This window comes from Neophocaena asiaeorientalis, unplaced genomic scaffold, assembly GCF_003031525.2.
Source record: "Neophocaena asiaeorientalis asiaeorientalis breed wild unplaced genomic scaffold, Neophocaena_asiaeorientalis_V1.1 scaffold249, whole genome shotgun sequence".
In the NCBI taxonomy this organism is placed as follows: domain Eukaryota; kingdom Metazoa; phylum Chordata; class Mammalia; order Artiodactyla; family Phocoenidae; genus Neophocaena; species Neophocaena asiaeorientalis.
The window spans coordinates 4,673,127-4,691,380 of NW_020172625.1; the positions used below are offsets into that span (position 1 = coordinate 4,673,127).

At 38.9% G+C, this 18,254-nt stretch overlaps 1 protein-coding gene across 2 annotated transcripts in view; it reads right to left on the bottom strand.

Moving 5' to 3' along the window:
• PCSK5 (proprotein convertase subtilisin/kexin type 5) overlaps positions 1-18,254 on the bottom strand; it is a 442,496-nt gene that overhangs the window by 265,514 nt on the left and 158,728 nt on the right. For both annotated transcript variants that reach the window (XM_024738976.1, XM_024738975.1), the window contains exon 7: positions 17,255-17,427. In XM_024738976.1, coding sequence (XP_024594744.1) covers positions 17,255-17,427 — 173 coding nt within the window. The remainder of the gene's footprint in view (positions 1-17,254; positions 17,428-18,254) is intronic.

Consider the following 18,254-nt stretch of genomic DNA (forward strand, 5'->3'; position numbering starts at 1 on the left):
GTTCACTGTGCACTAAAAACCACAGAGGCTATCATTTACAGAAACTTACTGTGTACCAAGGACTCTACAAACGTTATCCTGCACAATTCAAGTCTATATCATTATTTTACAGATGAGCAAACTGGGAATCGGAAATGCTCACTAAGGCCAGAGCCAAAGCTTAAATTCCACTGGGCATGGCAAAGGCAAACTCCAAGGGAGGGTATGGGGTCAGTAACTGCCTAAAGGGAGCCAGGGAGAGAGGAGTCACTGAAAGGGGAGACAGAGGGGCTAATAGGAGTTGAAATCTGGTCAGGGGACTCGCCAACCCATGTCGGCCTTGCAGGGAAGAAGCCAGGGGAATGTGTGCTGAGCAAGACCCCAGTCTCTTCCTCCCCCTCTCCTATTTTTTGCCAACGTATCCCAAGGCTGAACCCCAGCAGAAGCCAGAGGACCTGGATCCCATAGAGATCAGTATCCTAGAGCATGAGGCTTCTGGAGAGAAGGAGAGAAGGAGAGAAGGAGAGAAGGGGAGAAGGGGAGAAGGGGAGAAGGGGAGAAGGGGAGATGGGGAGATGGGGAGATGGGGAGCTGGAGGACTGAATGGAAGACGTAGCTTCACATCCCCAGTGTGACTGTGTTTGAAGATAGGGCCCTTAAAAAGGTAATTAAGGTTAATGAGATCATAAGGTTGGGGCCCTAATCAGACAGGACTGGCGTCCTTTTAAGAAGATGAGACAACAAAAGTGTGTGCACAGAGGAAAGGCCTTGAGACAACACTGTAAGAAGGCAGCTGTGTGCAAGCTGAGGAGAGAGGCATCACAAGAACCTAACTCTGCCGGCACCCTGATCATGGACTTCCAGACTTCTGGCCTCCAGACAGTGAGAAAATCCACTGTTGCTGTTTAAGCCACCCAGTCTGTGGCATTCTCTGACGGCAGCCTGAGCTGACTAACACAAGGTGAGAGGAGGAGATAAAGGATGAGCCGCACCCCCGTGGAGGCTACAGCACATACAGATGTTGCCACCACTCTGTCTACAAGGCAACCTGACCTTTGTGCCTGTGTGTATGGCTGATGATTAAAATCCCAGAAACAGACTGAATCTGTGGGCTGAAAATGCCATAAAGACAGCTGCTAAAGATCTAGGGGGCTGATCTGAAACAATTAGCAATTCAAAGGTTTATTTACTACAGATGCACAGGGAATTTTCATTAGTGTGCAATATTCAGAAAACCAAAACATATGTGGTAAAAAGAAATCTGGACGTTCCTCTAAAGCTTAGAGCAATTTAAGAATTAAATCTTACTGTGGGATGTAGGCAGAAGGGAAGGTGGGCAGAATATTATAAAGAGAAAAGGATCTTTGAGACACGTATTTTCCCGAAGTGTAGGAAATAACATTATTGTATAGTTCGGTAAAGTACTGTGATTACAACTGGTTATATTAATATAACTTTGTATGAGGAAAGGAAAAGAATCCTCTAATTTAACTGGGTGCCAAGTTAAAAGTTAGTAAATTTACAGCAAAATATACTGTGAAATCCACACAGGACCAATTTTTTTTTTTTTTTTTTGCAGTACATGGGCCTCTCACTGCTGTGGCCTCTCCGGTTGCAGAGCACAGTCTCCGGAAGCGCAGGCTCAGCGGCCATGGCCCACGGGCCCAGCGACTCCGCGGCATGCGGGATCCTCCTGGACCAGGGCACGAACCCGCATCCTCTGCATCGGCAGGATACTTAATAACTCTTTGAATCATAATCATCAGTAGGACAGATGATTCATATGAAAATGAAGGCTCCTTAAAGGTGACCTGAAAAGTAATCTGAAAAGAAATACAATCCACAATTGAAAGCAAATCAGGAGCACACGGCTTCTGAAGCCTTGGAGACATCTGGTGTAACCTGGTGGGAAAAAGTCTGCTTTGGGAAGACACCAAGAGAGCGTAGTCATGAGACAGACGTAATCAGAAGTTTTTGGGAAAGACTAAAGCCCAAGACTTGTTTCTTCAATCAGTGCACTTGGGCAAGATGGAGATGAGGGTAGGGAAATTAATTGGATGAGACCGGAATTGGACCCAGGAAATAAAGTGGGTCACTCCCCACCAAAGCCCAAGGGAATCGAATGAGGCAGATATGAGACGTTTTTAAAGGAGTAAAAGAAGGAGATGTGGCCTCTGAGGGTCAGGAATCCAGGGATTAAGTGCTGCTTTTATCAGGAACAATCCTACGCTGAAGTGCTAACTTTGCCAGACACAAGTATCCTCACCTGGAAAATAAGCACACCTGACTCTCATTTTTAAGATCTACTCTACAAGTCGGAATGTCTGATGTGCAGAGTATACAGGTTTCACTCGATTCCGCTCTGCTCTCAGAATGTTTAGTTAACTGTGCTCTCAGAATTACTAAGGTCAACCGAGGAATGACTCTAAGCATTTTAAAACCAAACTGTCGGACCTCCTTAGTGGTCCAGTGACTTACAAAAAACACTCTGTGGGAGTGTTTTCACCAATCTCATTTTATGCTACTTAGCCTATCAAAGGATGGTTGATGGAAGAAAAAGACTGAAAATACAAATGCAGTTAAAGAAGGCTTTTGTGAATGGCAACCTATTTCTCCGCATTTTTGTCTTCCTGCCTTTTCTCAAGTGATAGGACTTCATTTCCCCCTCTTTCTTCCTCTCCATCTCAACCTCACCCGCCTTTTCTGCCCCACGTCAGGTTTTCTGTATTCTGATTTGCTGTGTACACAGTAGGTCGCTAAGCCATATATATTAAGCAATTTTTAATTTAATTTAATTTTTTTTTTTGCGGTACGCGGGCCTCTCACTGTTGTGGCCCCTCCCTTTGCTGAGCACAGGCTCCGGACGCGCAGGCTCGGCGGCCATGGCTCACGGGCCCAGCCGCTCCTCGGCATGTGGGATCTTCGCGGACCGCGGCACGAACCCGCGTCCCCTGCATCGGCAGGCGGACTCTCAACCACTGCGCCACCAGGGAAGCCCAGCAATTTTTTATGTTCTGTTGACTTTTTAATAACACACTAAAAACTATTAGATGCAGTTATTCGTGATGACATTAATTTTATCCGGCACAAATGAAAATCGATTGTATACGTTTCCGGAGCATACCAAATGCAGTCGACTTCCCTTTTAAAGGAATAGAGAGCCTGATTATGACTGTGGGACCAGCTGCTGGTGACAACAGTTGTAAGCATCTCTGGTAAAATGCCACATTTAAAAACGCCACTTATATCTACATTTAGGGTCTTTCCATGATATTCTTTGTGTTCTAGCGCATGAAGGAGAAGCGCGATGCACTGAATTCCGGGAACCCAGAGGTGACCTTAGCTCGGTTTTCTAAAAGGACACTTGCAGTCATATGGCCAAAGACTAGTGTAAAGAATAATCAACACCGCAAACACAGAACTACCCCAGATTCAGGTTCCTGATAAAAAGCGACTTTTATACTTATGGTGCGAATAGAAAGAAGAAAAAAACCCAAATTGAGTTGCTTATTCCCCACATCTGCCAGAATATAAATTCAATAGAGCCTCAGCTCACTGAAGGCTTGTAGAATCAGTCCTGTTATCAGAGCTTCCCTTTCTTCAGAAGAGCTGACAGAGGACTTGGACGCATAACACAGCTTCTTCCACTTTATCACCAAGTGCTCAATGGTGTAACCCCTGGCTCCTGGGAGTAGCATTACATCAGGGTAGATTTCATTTACTTTATTTCTAAAGTATAATTAGAAGGAGAAAATCAGTCTTTCATGGAGAAAGGATAGTAGGAGATCTAGGAGTAAATAAAAACCAGGTGTGTTTACTAATGGACATAAATATGCTTTCAAGCAAATAATTTTATTCCTGTTAACCTGCAGATTCGCTGTACATTTAGAAACTCCACATAATGAAAACGTGGAGGCGAAGAATGTGCTATGGATATTATTTAAAGCTGGACACCTAAGAGGTTCATACAGTGAAATATTACATTTCTACATAAGGAAATTAAGGGACTAAAGTGAGCAGAGCCATTCAGCGGCAGAAAAGCTAGGACCAGATAATCCAGTCTCAACTCAACCAACTCCCCACTGGCTAGTACTGACACTGGGTATTCCTAAAAATGCTTAACAACATGGTTTAGAGAAATATTGCTTAGCCGTAGTGCATTAGAGGAAAAAAAAAAAAAAAAGAAAAGAAACAAACCCCCAAACCCTTCCCTTCCTGCTTTATCTCATTTGCCAAATCAACAATCCCCAAGTAACTGTCTGCTTTTCATATTTATCTACGGTCAATTCATATTGATCAATGCCCATCCCCTTTTTTTTCTCAGCCCTTGTCTTCCTCATCTGACTCAAAGAAGCCTCAGAAAGACTCAGGTTATTATTTGCTTCTGGTCACTCCCACAGTCCTGCAAGCTCTGAGCCCTGTTCCAGCAGTTTTCCCAGGGCCTGGGGAAGGCTAACACGGGTAGCGGGGAGAAGCACGCAGATTGCGTTTGTCAATTTCTCATTCCAAGCAACTGAAAAAGTACGTTTGAATGTCATCTGCCCTCTGAAATAATCACAAGAGTCAACAGCACCGACGCAGGTATTCTGGACATTCACCATCCCAGCACTCCCATTTTGAGGGAAAAAGGGACACACCTCCCAAAGGTTGGATTGGGACGTTGGATCATCGCACAGCAAATGCAATGTCATGCTCAGACTTTCAGGAGAGCCAGACCCATGAAATGGAGAAGGATATTTTCCATATTCACATTAGTTCCCTATTTTCAAACCGCCCAGAAAGATACCATCACCTTTAAGTTATATTGAAGGAGAATTTGAAAAATTCCTTTCACACAGAATAAAAACATTTATTATCAATAGGGGTATGAAAGGAATTTATTGTAAATGTTTGGAAAGGCACTTGGAAAGAAGGATGTATACTCCAGCAATAATGAAAAGTTAATACTCTTCTCTAAGTTAGCTCTGGGGTAGAGAATGCCTCCTGTGGGCTGGTTCCAACTCCCAGCTCAGCTCTGAAGGGGTGAGCAAAGCTGCCGCTCTCTGAAGCCCATCCTGGGGCTTGAATGTCTCAGGCCTCTACTCCATGAAGCAATGACTTTGACCTTTTGTGGAGTAGCTCATAACATTTCTGAAAGGCAGAAAATCAGCCCCTTACAGTTTCTTCCCATAAACATAATCCTGATTCAAATGAAAGCAAATCACACTTCTGAAGAAATTACAATTGATATTAAGCTTATATTATTTACAAGACTGTGGTGGATACTCTAGGGTCCTTAAAGATGCACCAAACGGTGGCCTTCCTCTCAGGGGGAGACCAGCAATTGGTCTGAGCACTGTGTATGTGAGACCTCAGTCAGTTTTCACGATGGCTCCATAAAGTATTATCATAGTCTTGTCTCAGGGAAACGGAAGCTCTGATAACTTAGTAACTTGTTCCAGGTCAAAATGCTAAGAGAGAAACCAAACTGAGATTTCAACTCTGGTCTTTGTGACTTTAAAGCCGATACTTTCTACATCATCACAGGCTGCATCCAGGGATGAAGAAAAAGAGAGAAGCTAGTGAAATTCAGGATATGCCAAATCAGTTTGCCTAGATGATAAATTTCCCAGGAGTTCAGAGGAGATGCAGTGTTCACTTTCATGACCAGAATTAAAACCACTGTTGGCTGAGAGCTGAGTATGCGGAGACAGGCCTGTATGACGCACTTCTTCAGAGCAGATATCACACGGAGCATGGGGGCCAGGAGCACAGGCTTGGAAGGCAGACCTGAGTCTGACCCACAGTCATGCTTCTTAATGACCAGGTTACCTACTTTGCCAAGACTTGGTTTTCAAATCTTGAAACTGGGGGATGTCCTGTGAAAATTATTCCTATGCCTAACTCGAGAGGCTATCAGAGGTAATAATCATAATAATGTTTACAATCCTGAATATTAAATGTGATTGTTTTCCTCTTAAAGATGAGGAATGTAGGCTCAGGGCAAGTGAAAAAAAGTCTGCAATAAAAGCCATATATACGTTTAAATCATTGGATACTATCAACTCAGTTCAATTTATCCTTGTTTATTACACAGTGGCCTTTCTTCTCTGGTTGCTGCCATGTTTTGTTGAAGGAAATTTATGTACCCGTCCTCCCCATCAGTTTTTTCAAATCTATGTTTAGAATCACAGACACTCAGAATTGGTATGAACCTCAAGTTGACCTAATCCAATCTCTGTATGATTTTGTATCTTCCCTATAACAGGGACATCCAGACTATATTAGAATGACTCCTGTGATACGGACTTCATTTATCCCCAGGTGGCCCAGGAGTCACTAAAAATTGAACAAAACAAACAAAAAGAAAAGAGGACTGTTACTGATATCTGGTTAATCCATGAGTAGAACAAAGGGAGTTAGAATGGAATTTGCAAAAGTTAAAAAAAAACCACTCACAGTGTTAATAACAAATCTCTAAACTAAAAACAAGGTGACAATAAATACCTGACGTGCATTATACAAGGCTAGGATAAATTTGTGCTTCTTTCCATATAAATGCATCACAATTCACAATAATACAGTAATCTAAATCTGATACTTGGATATCAGATAATCTTCAATTACAGGATGTGAAACCACCTATGTATTTATGAAAACATCTATTTCTTTGTTTCCAAAATGGATAATGTTCTACTGGGTCCATTTGGCAAGTCACTTCTTAGCTTTGTTAAAGTTCTAAAAACACAGAGTTCCATCAGTACATAGTTAAATTCTAAGGGAGGATTTAAAAAATAAACTCCAGTTTAAGTTAATTTTTGGGACTTCCCTGGTGGCGCAGTGGTTAAGAATCTGCCTGCCAATGCAGGGGACGTGGGTTCAAGCCCTGGTCCGGGAAGATCCCACATGCCGCAAAGCAACTAAGACCGTGAGCCACAACTACTGAGCCTGCGCTCTAGAGCCCACGAGCCACAACTATTGAGCCCGCGAGCCACAACTAGTGAAGCCCACGTGCCTAGAGCCTGTGCTCTGCAAGAAGAGAAGCCACTGCAATGAGAAGCCTGCGCACCTCAACAAAGAGTAGCCCCCGCTCGCCGCAACTAGAGAAAGCCTGCACGTAGCAACGAAGACGCAACGCAGTCAAAAATAAATAAATAAAGTCAATTTTCATGAAGTGAAACTGATATTAAAAAAAGCTCCCTTGTCTATCTTTGCCTGCCCATATGTTATTTCAAGGTTTTACAACATTTGCCAACTAATTTAACAACAATCTGTCATTTACTAAAATGCAAATGGGTACCAAGCCTGCTACAGCTGGGTGTATATCAGATAAAAACATATCCTTCCCGAGTGGAATTGGTTCATTTTATTATGATTATTATTACTGCTTTATTATATAAGCTCATTATACCTCTTCTCTCCTGTTTTTTGTGAACATGTGCCTTTAATTTAAGGGTGAAGAAACTATGTGTGCGCATGTGTGTAAATGAGACAATGCGTGAAAATAAAGCATGCTTGTGCTTTCAGCAAATATTCTAAATATTCAATCAGTTGTAAAATCTGGTGAATTGAAAAGGAAATTGTTGATAGAAAGGAGACATACTAATCAGAGACTTCATAAGAGACTAGTTTCCATCGGGACCCCTGAATAGAAGGGCAGAGTGAGGATGGGATGAAGGCCACTGTTCCAGCAGGGAGTTAAGAGACCAATGATTCCGATTTCACCTACTTTTGTTCCCCATCCTTGACACTGGTTCTGTCATGAATTCATTGTAATGCCTTAATTGATTACCCCAAAGCCTAAAATGCTCAAATAAAAAGAATCTGAAATTGAAAGTATACTTGTAGATAAAATGGCAAAGCAAACACTATAAGCCATGAGCCTACAATACCTACAATGAGCCCCATGATTTCTCCAGATAAAACATTAAGCTAAACGTCAAACCAGTGCTTGGTATGTAGTGAATACTTAAGAAATATTTTTTGAGTAAAATAATCAGGGAAGTACTGGTAATCCGAACACAGGGTTTTCTGATTATGGGAAAAAGAAAAGATTCAATTCTATGTTTTTTGCTTGTTTTCTAAAGGATATTATTAAACACGCTTGTCAGGAAACTCTGAAATGCTGTCAATGCATTAGATGCCTGCTGATGAATATCAAATGCATTATTAAAGTTTAATAACCCAACTAGGGCAAAAAAGATGACTGCAAGGCAACTAGACTGCACACAGTACGTTTTGTTATTGTGTGTACTTCAGTCTGTCCTTATTGTTTACCAGATCTGGGAGTCTGATGGCACTTTGTTTAGAACCTTTACTCATTGTTATATGGTGAGCTCCCTGAAGACAAGTCCTGAGTATTATTCACCTTCCACTAGCACCTAGAAAAGTGCCTGGAATACTATAACCACCAGTGAGTGTTTCCTGAATGCAATCAGAAATAAATGAATGAATAAAGAGTCTATCAAAGACAATTTTAGGTAATCAGCTCCTTATTCTGACAGCAAACCTTGGGTCACCTATCTCTGAAACACTGTCAATCAACTCACTCATTTTATAAAATCATTTCTTATTTAGAACTGTGTGGGCAGATGAAGCCAAGAGTTTCCCCTGAGGGAAGTCTTTGCCCGTCATACCAAGGAGCCAATCCAAAGGATCCCATGGTAGGTGAAATCGTATCTGTGTGAATGAGAGCAACTTTTTTTTAAACTATCCTTTCTCAAGATTTTGATTCTGAGACTCCTGCCAAAATTGTAAGAGACCCTATGTGCCCTCCTAAGAAGCTCAGAATGTTCCTTGTTGGTCACAGGGAGCAGTGATGAGTTTTAAAGAGAAGACAAATGACAAGATTTACATATAAAAATACTTCTGTGGCTGTGGTGTTCATGCTGAAATGAAAGTTGAAGCTCAAGCTGGGAGGATGGAAGTTTTGAAATTATGCTATTGCCAAAGTCTATATGAGAGATGTTGGTTCTAGTTGTGAGGACAAGAGGGCAGATTCCACAGACTTTTCAGAAGTAGTACAGGAAAGAAAGACTTATTAGATGACTAGATCGAAGAAAAGAGGAAATGACGAGTTTTAGGAAGGGAGATTGGGTGAATGGCAGTGACATCAAGTAAATAAATACATTAGTGTTGGTTAAAAACAACCCAATCACTAAAATTATTTCCAGTTCTAACATTCTGACTCTAATACGTTTAGCTGAATTTTCACTAAGCAATTCTAAAGAACTTAAAGTGAAATTTAACAGCAATTCAAAAAAGTCATGAAAATAAAAGCTTTGGTGTGGTTAAAGTTTAGAACATTGATTAAATAAACTTAAACACATCTCTCTACTGCAGGACTTCTCAGAGCCTTTAATATGCTTTTAAATTTCTAAAGGATGCATATAATAAGTGGTGTTTCTCAAGTGTATTTAAAAGCAAAATCCCTCCATCCCCCCCCCTTTTAGCATTTTATTAATTAGTGTTTTACGGAAAAGCTTTAGAAAACCTTGGGTATTTTCTCCCATTTATTTTGGCCATTCCTTATAATAATAATAATATTCTCAATAATAATAATAATAAATAATATAATCATAAAAATAATATAATTATATATATAAATAATATAATTTAAAAAATAAAATAATTATAAATAATAACAATAATCTCAAGATTATATACTTACCTTCCCTAAGGACCATTCAGCAATATGAAATTGATTAAACCCAGAGATTTGGAACAATAAAAACTTTTTATGATATTTCCATGATTAATCGGTATTTCACTTTTATTACTCTTGCCCTTTTAGTGATGATAATGATTAAGATTCATAACATAATGAGAGATTCTTATGTTCCAGGAACTCTGCTGAGTTCCATTAATCATATAATCCTCTTAATAGTCCTATAAACTAATTACTAGCATTTAGCTCCATTGTACAGAGGAACAAACTGATCCTCAGAGAGGTTAATTAACTCGGAAAAGGCAAGGTATTGGAACCCACTGAAGAGTCTGAATGCAGAGTCTGGGTACACTAATCACCAGACTCTTCAATGTATGTTAATAACTCATTTCCAAAATATTAAACAAAAACAATGAAAGTGTGACCCTTAAGAAAATTAACTCAGTATACGCAGCAAATTGGCATGGAAGTCATTCATACATTCGTTCACTAAATACCTACAGAGTACAAGACACTGTTTTGGGTACTTGGGATACAGTAGAGAACAAAACAGTCAAACTCAGGGCCTTCATGGAGGAGACAATCAATTAACAAGGTAAGTAAATCTAATACATAGAAGAAGGGATAAAAATTGCCAAAAAGGGGTTCTGAAGGGTTGGAGTGCATGTATGCTATATTGTGGATAGAAAGAACCAGGCAGGAGTCCCTGTCAGGACAAATTAGATAAGAACTCAGAGAAGAGTACTGGGTTTCACGGTGACCTTGATAAGAACAGCTTCGGTGAAATGATGGGGCAGAGTCCTGATGCCGTGGCTTCCCAGATGATAGGACAAATGAGGTTGTAGAGGGCAAGTATGGACCACAGTTTCAAGGAATTTTGTTTCAAAGTGAAAAAAAAAATGAGGCAGTAATTGGAAGGAGATAGGAGCCCAGAGATGGATTCTCCTCTCTCTCTTTTGAGATAGGAGAATTAAGTGTGAACGTTTGTGGATGGCAATAATACAGTTGAGAGGGAAATTTTAAAGATGAAAGAGAAGCTAACTGATTGAGCCATGTCACTGATGAGGTGAGAAGGAATGGGGTCAAGTGAAGAATAGGAGGCAGTGGACTTAGGTAGAAGAGCAATTAATTCACCATGGTAACAGGAGAAAAGCTAGAGTATGTGGTCACAGATGGAGGGAGGAAGACAGATGTGCCAAACAGAACAGAAATGACAACTTGAAAAAAAATCGATTAGATTTCGTTGAGGCCCACATTCTGACTTCTTTAGCTATGCTGAATATCTGTTTTCTACAAAATTTAAATTTTATAGCTCTGTAGCCGCAAACATAGTGCTATCTTTGAGAGAAAGAGCAAGTTGTCAATTGTGACATGGTTTGTTTAACATAGTTTCTCTAATGCAGTTTTGGCACATTAATTCTAAAGGGGCTATAAATGGAATCAATTTTGATTTTGTTATAAAGTCTTTGAAAACAGTGTTCCATTTTACTGGGCCAAATACTTATAGTAAACAAATAGGGAGCACTTTGAAATTCAATATTTGCTACATTTTTTGATTAGCAAGCAGAAGGCATGGATGCAATCAATACTTGGACTCCCTGAGCAAAATTTATTTATTTCCTTTGTGAAAGCTTTCTTGATCCTTAAGCTTCTCTCTCTTGCCACCCATCTCTCCAGATGTCTTGACATTGCTGTCACCCAAGTCCAACTCATTATCAACTCTTTCCTGGACCATTTCAATCTTCCTCTCTTGCCTTCCCATCCCTCGCCCCACACGTAGTCCCTTCTCTACACAGCAGTGATCTTTTAAAACTGTGTATTCCATCAGGCCACCATCTCTGCTGAAAACCTCCACTGGCTTTCTGTAGCAGATTAAAAGGCAGACCCCCTTCATGGTTTAGGACGCCCTGCTGAGCTAGCCCCCTGCCTACTTCTGTGGCCGTCTACTACTGCCCACTTTCTGTTCTTGTTGCTCCCAACACCCAAGTTAGCATTCTGTTCTGGAGGTACACCCTAATCGTTCTCCACTCAGGGGGCTTTTTAGCTCTTGCTGTTTCTTCTGCACAGAGCATTCCTTCCACATTTCTTCACCTAACTGGCTTCTTATCACTTACGTCTCCATTCACATATCACCTCGTCAAAGATGATTCCCTGTCCTCCCTAACTAAATCAGTTGTTTCCCCCCAGTCATCAGTTTAAATTGCATTCATAATACTTCTCCTTAGCTCAAATAGTCTTGATAGTTTCTATGTTTGTTTCGTCTTGTTGCTAGAATGGGGAAACTTTTATGTATTACGTATAAAACTTAGACGTCTTCTTCCCTCTTTTATCTACAGTGCAGAAGTTGGCTAAACTTAATAAAAAGAAGAAATTCCAATTCCTGTAGTTTCTAGATGATGTAGTTAAAACTGCAACAGTCTAAAGTCACAGTGACTGCCACATAGATTTTCAGCTAGTTTCTTGAAGGAATTATTTTTAGTCACTTATTCCCTCATTCCTTAAATCACTCAGCCAGTAAATCACTTATTTATTTCATTATTGTGTTCTATAGTCTAACTTTGTATAAAGTAATTATCCAATTATTTTCCATATATTTGACAGTATATATTATACAAAGAACACAAATTAAAATAATCTCAAAGAATATAAAATTTACCAACTCATTTGATGCCTGATAGTGGAAGAATAAAAGATTTCTTTTTCCTGGAAAAGGCTATCCAATATACTGCTTCAAAAATCACAAACATGGATAACTGAAATGAATTTGTATACCGAGAAGGTTATCTTGATGAAACTGAAGATGAGCTTTTATAAGGCAAGTAAAATCGAAGGTGAGTATAGACATAGGAAGAACAAAATAAATGGCATTATAGAACTCAGAAAGTCTATGCTGACTTTTATCAGATTATTTTTAATCTACCACTACAAGTAACTAAATGGAATCATCTAGAACTCCACAGTGTGGAATGCTATAGGAGAGAAGAATGGGGGGGCTGAGTATAAATACAAAGTTTTCTGGAAGAACATGATCTCTCTTCCAAAGAAAGAAAAACATATATATGGTATTTCTTGAGCACCTATTATGTTCCAGGTACTGTGTCAATTGCTTTATATGCATTATCATCTCACTTAGCACTCGTAACATCTTTGTAAGTAAATACTATTATTGCCCTACTATAGATGAGGAAATGGAAGCGGAGAGGTAATTTGATCTAAATCAGGTCAGAGAGCAGTAAATGACAAATCCTAGACTCAACTCTAGACTAAGTCGCAAGCCCATGTATATTAAACACATAAAAACCCTCTCATGCTGATCTTAACACATTTAAATGAGTCACCGCTGCTTTTCCATAATTAGATGTGCAATGCTAGAAGTCAGAATAATTTGTTCTTTTTAAGAGTTACTTCTTTTGTTACTGCCTTAACTCTAAAAGTATATGGTCTGTTTTAAAACTAAAGTCCTTGTTTTCCCAGATTAAAACCTTGAGAGATCCTCAATGGAAAGTTGAATAAATTATGGGATATCCATACTCCAAAAATTTTGAAAGAGTAAAATGAATGAGTCCTATCCTATGGATTGCCCCAGAAGGATACGCATGATACACTGTTAGGTGAAAACAGCAACATACAAAGACATATGATCCCCATTTGGTATACGAACGTGCACAGGAGTATGGGAAGATGTAGTCCATACTCCTAGCAATGGTTATCTAGTTGGACAGGAAAATCTATTTTAATTTCATCATTATAGTAATGATCTACTGTAACAGGCATGGATTACTTTTATAATTAGTGATGAGTATAGAATAAGTTTTTAAAAATTATTTATTTCTGAATATAATCTTTCTATATATCTGAATAACTTTTTCAGATCATCTTGTTTCTAATATTAGCTCTTTTTTCCTTCCACCAACGTACCACATTTGTATTTGTTTTATATAGTAGACTTCCAGTTAAGATTTCCATTGAATGAAAGATTCACTAGCAATAATAAATCTGAAAATCATTGGTCCCTATCACTTGATTTAATGATAGCTACTGAATATAGGACATTCTCTCTCTATATATACTCATGAGGCTATGTGTAGTACTAACATAAATAGATTCATTTTAATGAGAAATTTCAGATTGCTCTTTATTATGTTAAGAGTCATACACATACAGTTGAAAATTAAATATGAAGTAAGCATGAGTGACTTAACTTGAATAACCATTGTACTGATGACACAGAGAGAAAGAATAGCGATGTGCAGCCCAAGGTTTTGGTAATGAAATCACCAGATTACTGGTGATTAAAGGAAAATTCTACCCAACAACTTAGTTTCAAAGCATTCTAACGTAGCTGAAAATTGACAGAGCTAGAAAAGTCTGAAGCAAACCTAACTATAGTTAGAAAGCGAATACAGAACAAGTGCAGAAGTTTTCCCTCCAGTCTCTTTCAGAATAACCAGGAGACGGCTTAGCTCAGACTTCTGATTAAAACCCTAACCCCAGTCCCACAAAGGTGGAAGAATCATAATTATTTATACTCCAGCTGCAATGTTACGTTAATCAACTGCATGCATTCCACTGCTTCAAATCTGGGCTGAATTTATAACAACCCTATGGTTAGCATAATTTGCAGTAAATTAAATTAAATTCAACAAACATTCACTGAGTTCTCACTAGAATTCAATGTACTTTATGGGTTTTGCAAAGCCCATAAAGGTGCATAGAGTACAAGCTCTGCTCTTCAAGAACTTACTAGTTAGTGAAGAAGATACATGCAAAACTAACTCTGACAGAGAGCACGATATGATAAAGACTATACATACCAGGAAGAATACAAAGTATAGGGAAAATAAGGTAGGGATCACATACACTAAATTCTAGCTTGGGCAGTGAGAAGGTTTCTGGGAAGAGGTAGCAGTTTAACTGAAGTTTGATGGTCAAATAGGATTTGTCTGTACAGTAGTAGGTCATGGGAGAGAGTCAAAGACCACATACTGTAGAGAAAGCAGTATGTGCCAATGGGTAGTAAGAGTGGAATATGCTTCACAGACACAGAAAACAAACCTATGGCTACCAAAGGGGAAAGGGAGGAGGTAGGGATAAACTAGGAGTAGAGGATTAACAGATACAAACTACTATACAGAAAACAGATAAGCAACAGGATTTACTGCATAGCACAGGGGGCTATATCCAATATCTTGTAATAACCTATGATAGAAAATCTGAAAAATATATACCTAGCTGGATCACTTTACTGTACACCTGAAGCTAACACAATATTGTAAATCAACGATACTTCAATTAAAAAAGAGTGGAGTACGCTTACATTCCTAAAAAGAAAAAAGAGATGAGGAAACAAAAAGAGGTTAGGCCCAGATCAACAATGGCCAAACATGAACATGATTAAAATGTATGTTTTAGACTCACAGATATAGAGAACAAGCTAGTGGTTACCAGTCAGGAGAGGGAAGGGGGAGGGGCAATATAGGGGTAGGGATTAAGAGGGACAAACTTAGTTATAAAATAAGTTACAAGGATATATTGTACAACACAGGGAATATAGCCAATATTTTGTAATAACTATAAATGATGAAAAACTGTGAATCACTATATTCTATACCTGTAATTTATATAATATTATATATTAACTATACTTCAATAAAAACTTTTTTAAAATAAATTTTAAAAATGTATGCTTTAAACCATCCAATGGTGCATTCACGAGTAAGAAAGAGAAAGGAGTTGCTTCTGGTGGAGTATCACAACTGTATAGCCCTTATTTTTTAATTTAATTTAAATAAGACAGGATTTCTCAAGATCTGTAATTTGAAACAGATATTTTATTACATTAGATTATACGGTCAATTTGGGGGAGAGGAGTGGTCAGTGAATTTTTTTAGTGAAATCAAGGAAAATGATGATGAATTAAGCTGCCTGGTTAGGGAATGTGGGAACAGAAAAATAATATTGTCCTGGGACAGAGGTGAAGCTAGGGAAGGGACTACACAAGGGAGATGCCCAGAAGGGCACTGTTGGATGACCTATCAACACCAATTGGAGGGTTTCAATATCTCCAATTCTCAGTCTCACAGTTTCAAGAATTTATATCTCCAAATCCAAAATTAACATATTGATGAATATTAATGATGTTAATATTCATATTAATAAATATTTCTTTTCAACAAATCTAAGCATCCAAATATACCTCTGTTCTCATCAGAGGAAACTCTCTAGCCCTTAGCTTATTTGCAGGACAGATACAACACACAATCCTGTCTACTGACTCAGCCTAGAGCTCCATGCATTCCTCTAGACGGGAGGATTGGAAACTGTTTCAGAGGTGGCTTCATATGAAAATCATCACCAATCAACACAGTTTGAGCTGAGGTGCTTTTAAAACATACAAATATACAAATAGTTCATGCAGCTCTATGTCAAAAAAACAAACAACCCAAACAAAAAATGGACAGAAAATCTAAAAAGATTTTTTTTTTTTTTTTTTTTTTGTGGTACGCGGGCCTCTTGCCACCGTGGCCTCTCCCGCTGTGGAGCACAGGCTCCGGATGCACAGGCTCAGCAGCCATGGCCCACGGGCCCAGCCGCTCCGCGGCATGCGGGATCCTCCCAGACCGGGACACGAACCTGTGTCCCCCGCATCGGCAGGCGGACCCCCAACCACTGCGCCACCAGGGAAGCCCTAAATAGACATTTTTCCAAAGAAGACATACAGATCGCCAAAAAAGCCCATGAAAAAATGCTAAACGTCACTAATTATCAGAGAAATGCAAATCAAAACTACAACAAAGTATCACCTCACACCAGTCAGAATGGCCACTATTAAAAAGTCTACAAATAATAAATGCTGGAGAGGGTGTGGAGAAAAGGGAACCCTTCTACACTGTTGGTGGGAATGTAAGTTGGTGCAGCCACTATGGAAAACAATATGGAGGTTCCTCAGAAAACTAAAAATAGTTAACATATGATCCAGCAATCCCACTCCTGGGCATATATCCAGAGAAAAACATAATCCGAAAGGATACATGCACCCCAATGTTCATTGCAGCACTATTCACAATAGCCAAGACGTGGAAGCAACCTAAATGTCCAGCAACAAAGGAATGGATAAAGAAGATGTGGTATATACATATATACAGTGGAATACTACTCAGCCATCAAAAAGAATGAAATGCCATTTTTAGCAACATGGATAGACCTAGAGATTATCATAGTAAGTGAAGTAAGTCAGACAGAGAAAGACAAATACCATATGATATCACTCATATGTGGAATCTAATTTTTTAAAAAATGAAACAAATGAACTTATTTACAAAACAGAAACAGACTTACAGATACTGAAAACAAACTTCTGGTTACCAAAGGGGAAATGTGGGTGGGAGGGATAAATCAGGAGCTTGGGATAAACATACTCACTACTATATACAAGATAGATAACCAACAAGGACCTACTGTACAGCATAGGGAACTCTACTCAATATTCTGGGATAACCTATATGAGAAAAGAATCTAAAAAAGAATGAATATATGTGTATGTATAACTTAATCACTTTGCTGTACACCTGAAACTAACACAACATTGTGAATCAACTATACTCCAGTAAAAAAAAAAACAACACCTACCATTCTAACACCGTTTTCAAAGGCTTGCCGGGTGAGTGGAGCTGGTCCATCCACAGTCTTGCCATCATCATCTGGGCCCCAGCTCGCACTGTAAATGTGCACGTGCTGAGGATTGAAGCTAACTGATTTTGCTTCAACCATATCCGTGACATCTCCGTCCAGCATTCGAACTCCTGTAAGACAGAAAGGGGAAGTAACTCTATCAGAAGCTTCACCCAAACAGACCAAGATATATTTCAATTGTAGCATTTTATTTTTTAAGGAAAGAATAACCTTTAAATCAACACTGAGTCAGCATATGTTCCTCAGAAAAGGATAGTGCAAGACTCTTCTGAAGCTTTCTTGTGGGGAAAGGAAGTTACATTCCATGTAGAAGAGCAAAACTTCTTTAAAAACGTTTTTAGCCATTGTTCTCTTTTTCTAAGTTTCCACATTCTTCCCCTTCTCTTTATCTGTCTTAAGGGATATGTTTGTCTCTTGACAAAGGGAGCCTCAAGCAATCCATCTTCCCTAAACTTCTCTTCATTAGGTACCTTGTGCTCATAATTGGTATAAAACATTCTAACCTCAGCAGTCTTAGAAATCTGGAAAGCCGCCAAGTTAGAGTGGTCCAATTTCCTCCATATTTAATATTATTTCCTAATCCGAAATACTGATGTGAACTTAATGTATTGCTTCTTTGCCAAGTTATTATAAGTCAAATGAGAATGCCCTCTGTGTATGTTACACATCAAATAATTCTCAAAGGGTTTTGGCAATGTTTAGTCATTAATCTTCATGTAAGTATTCCCACCAGACAGATAGGAATTTATTACTAACCTTAATTTGCAAAAATAGACACTAAGATACTAAAAAAAATTGTCAAATAAAAAGCTTTCTTTTTATTTTACAGACACGCAATAACAACAAAACACCTAATAAGTAAACATATCTTTCTTTAAGCTGAAGCTAAATACCATCACTGAGACGTTGTATTATTTTAAAATTATGTCCTTATAGA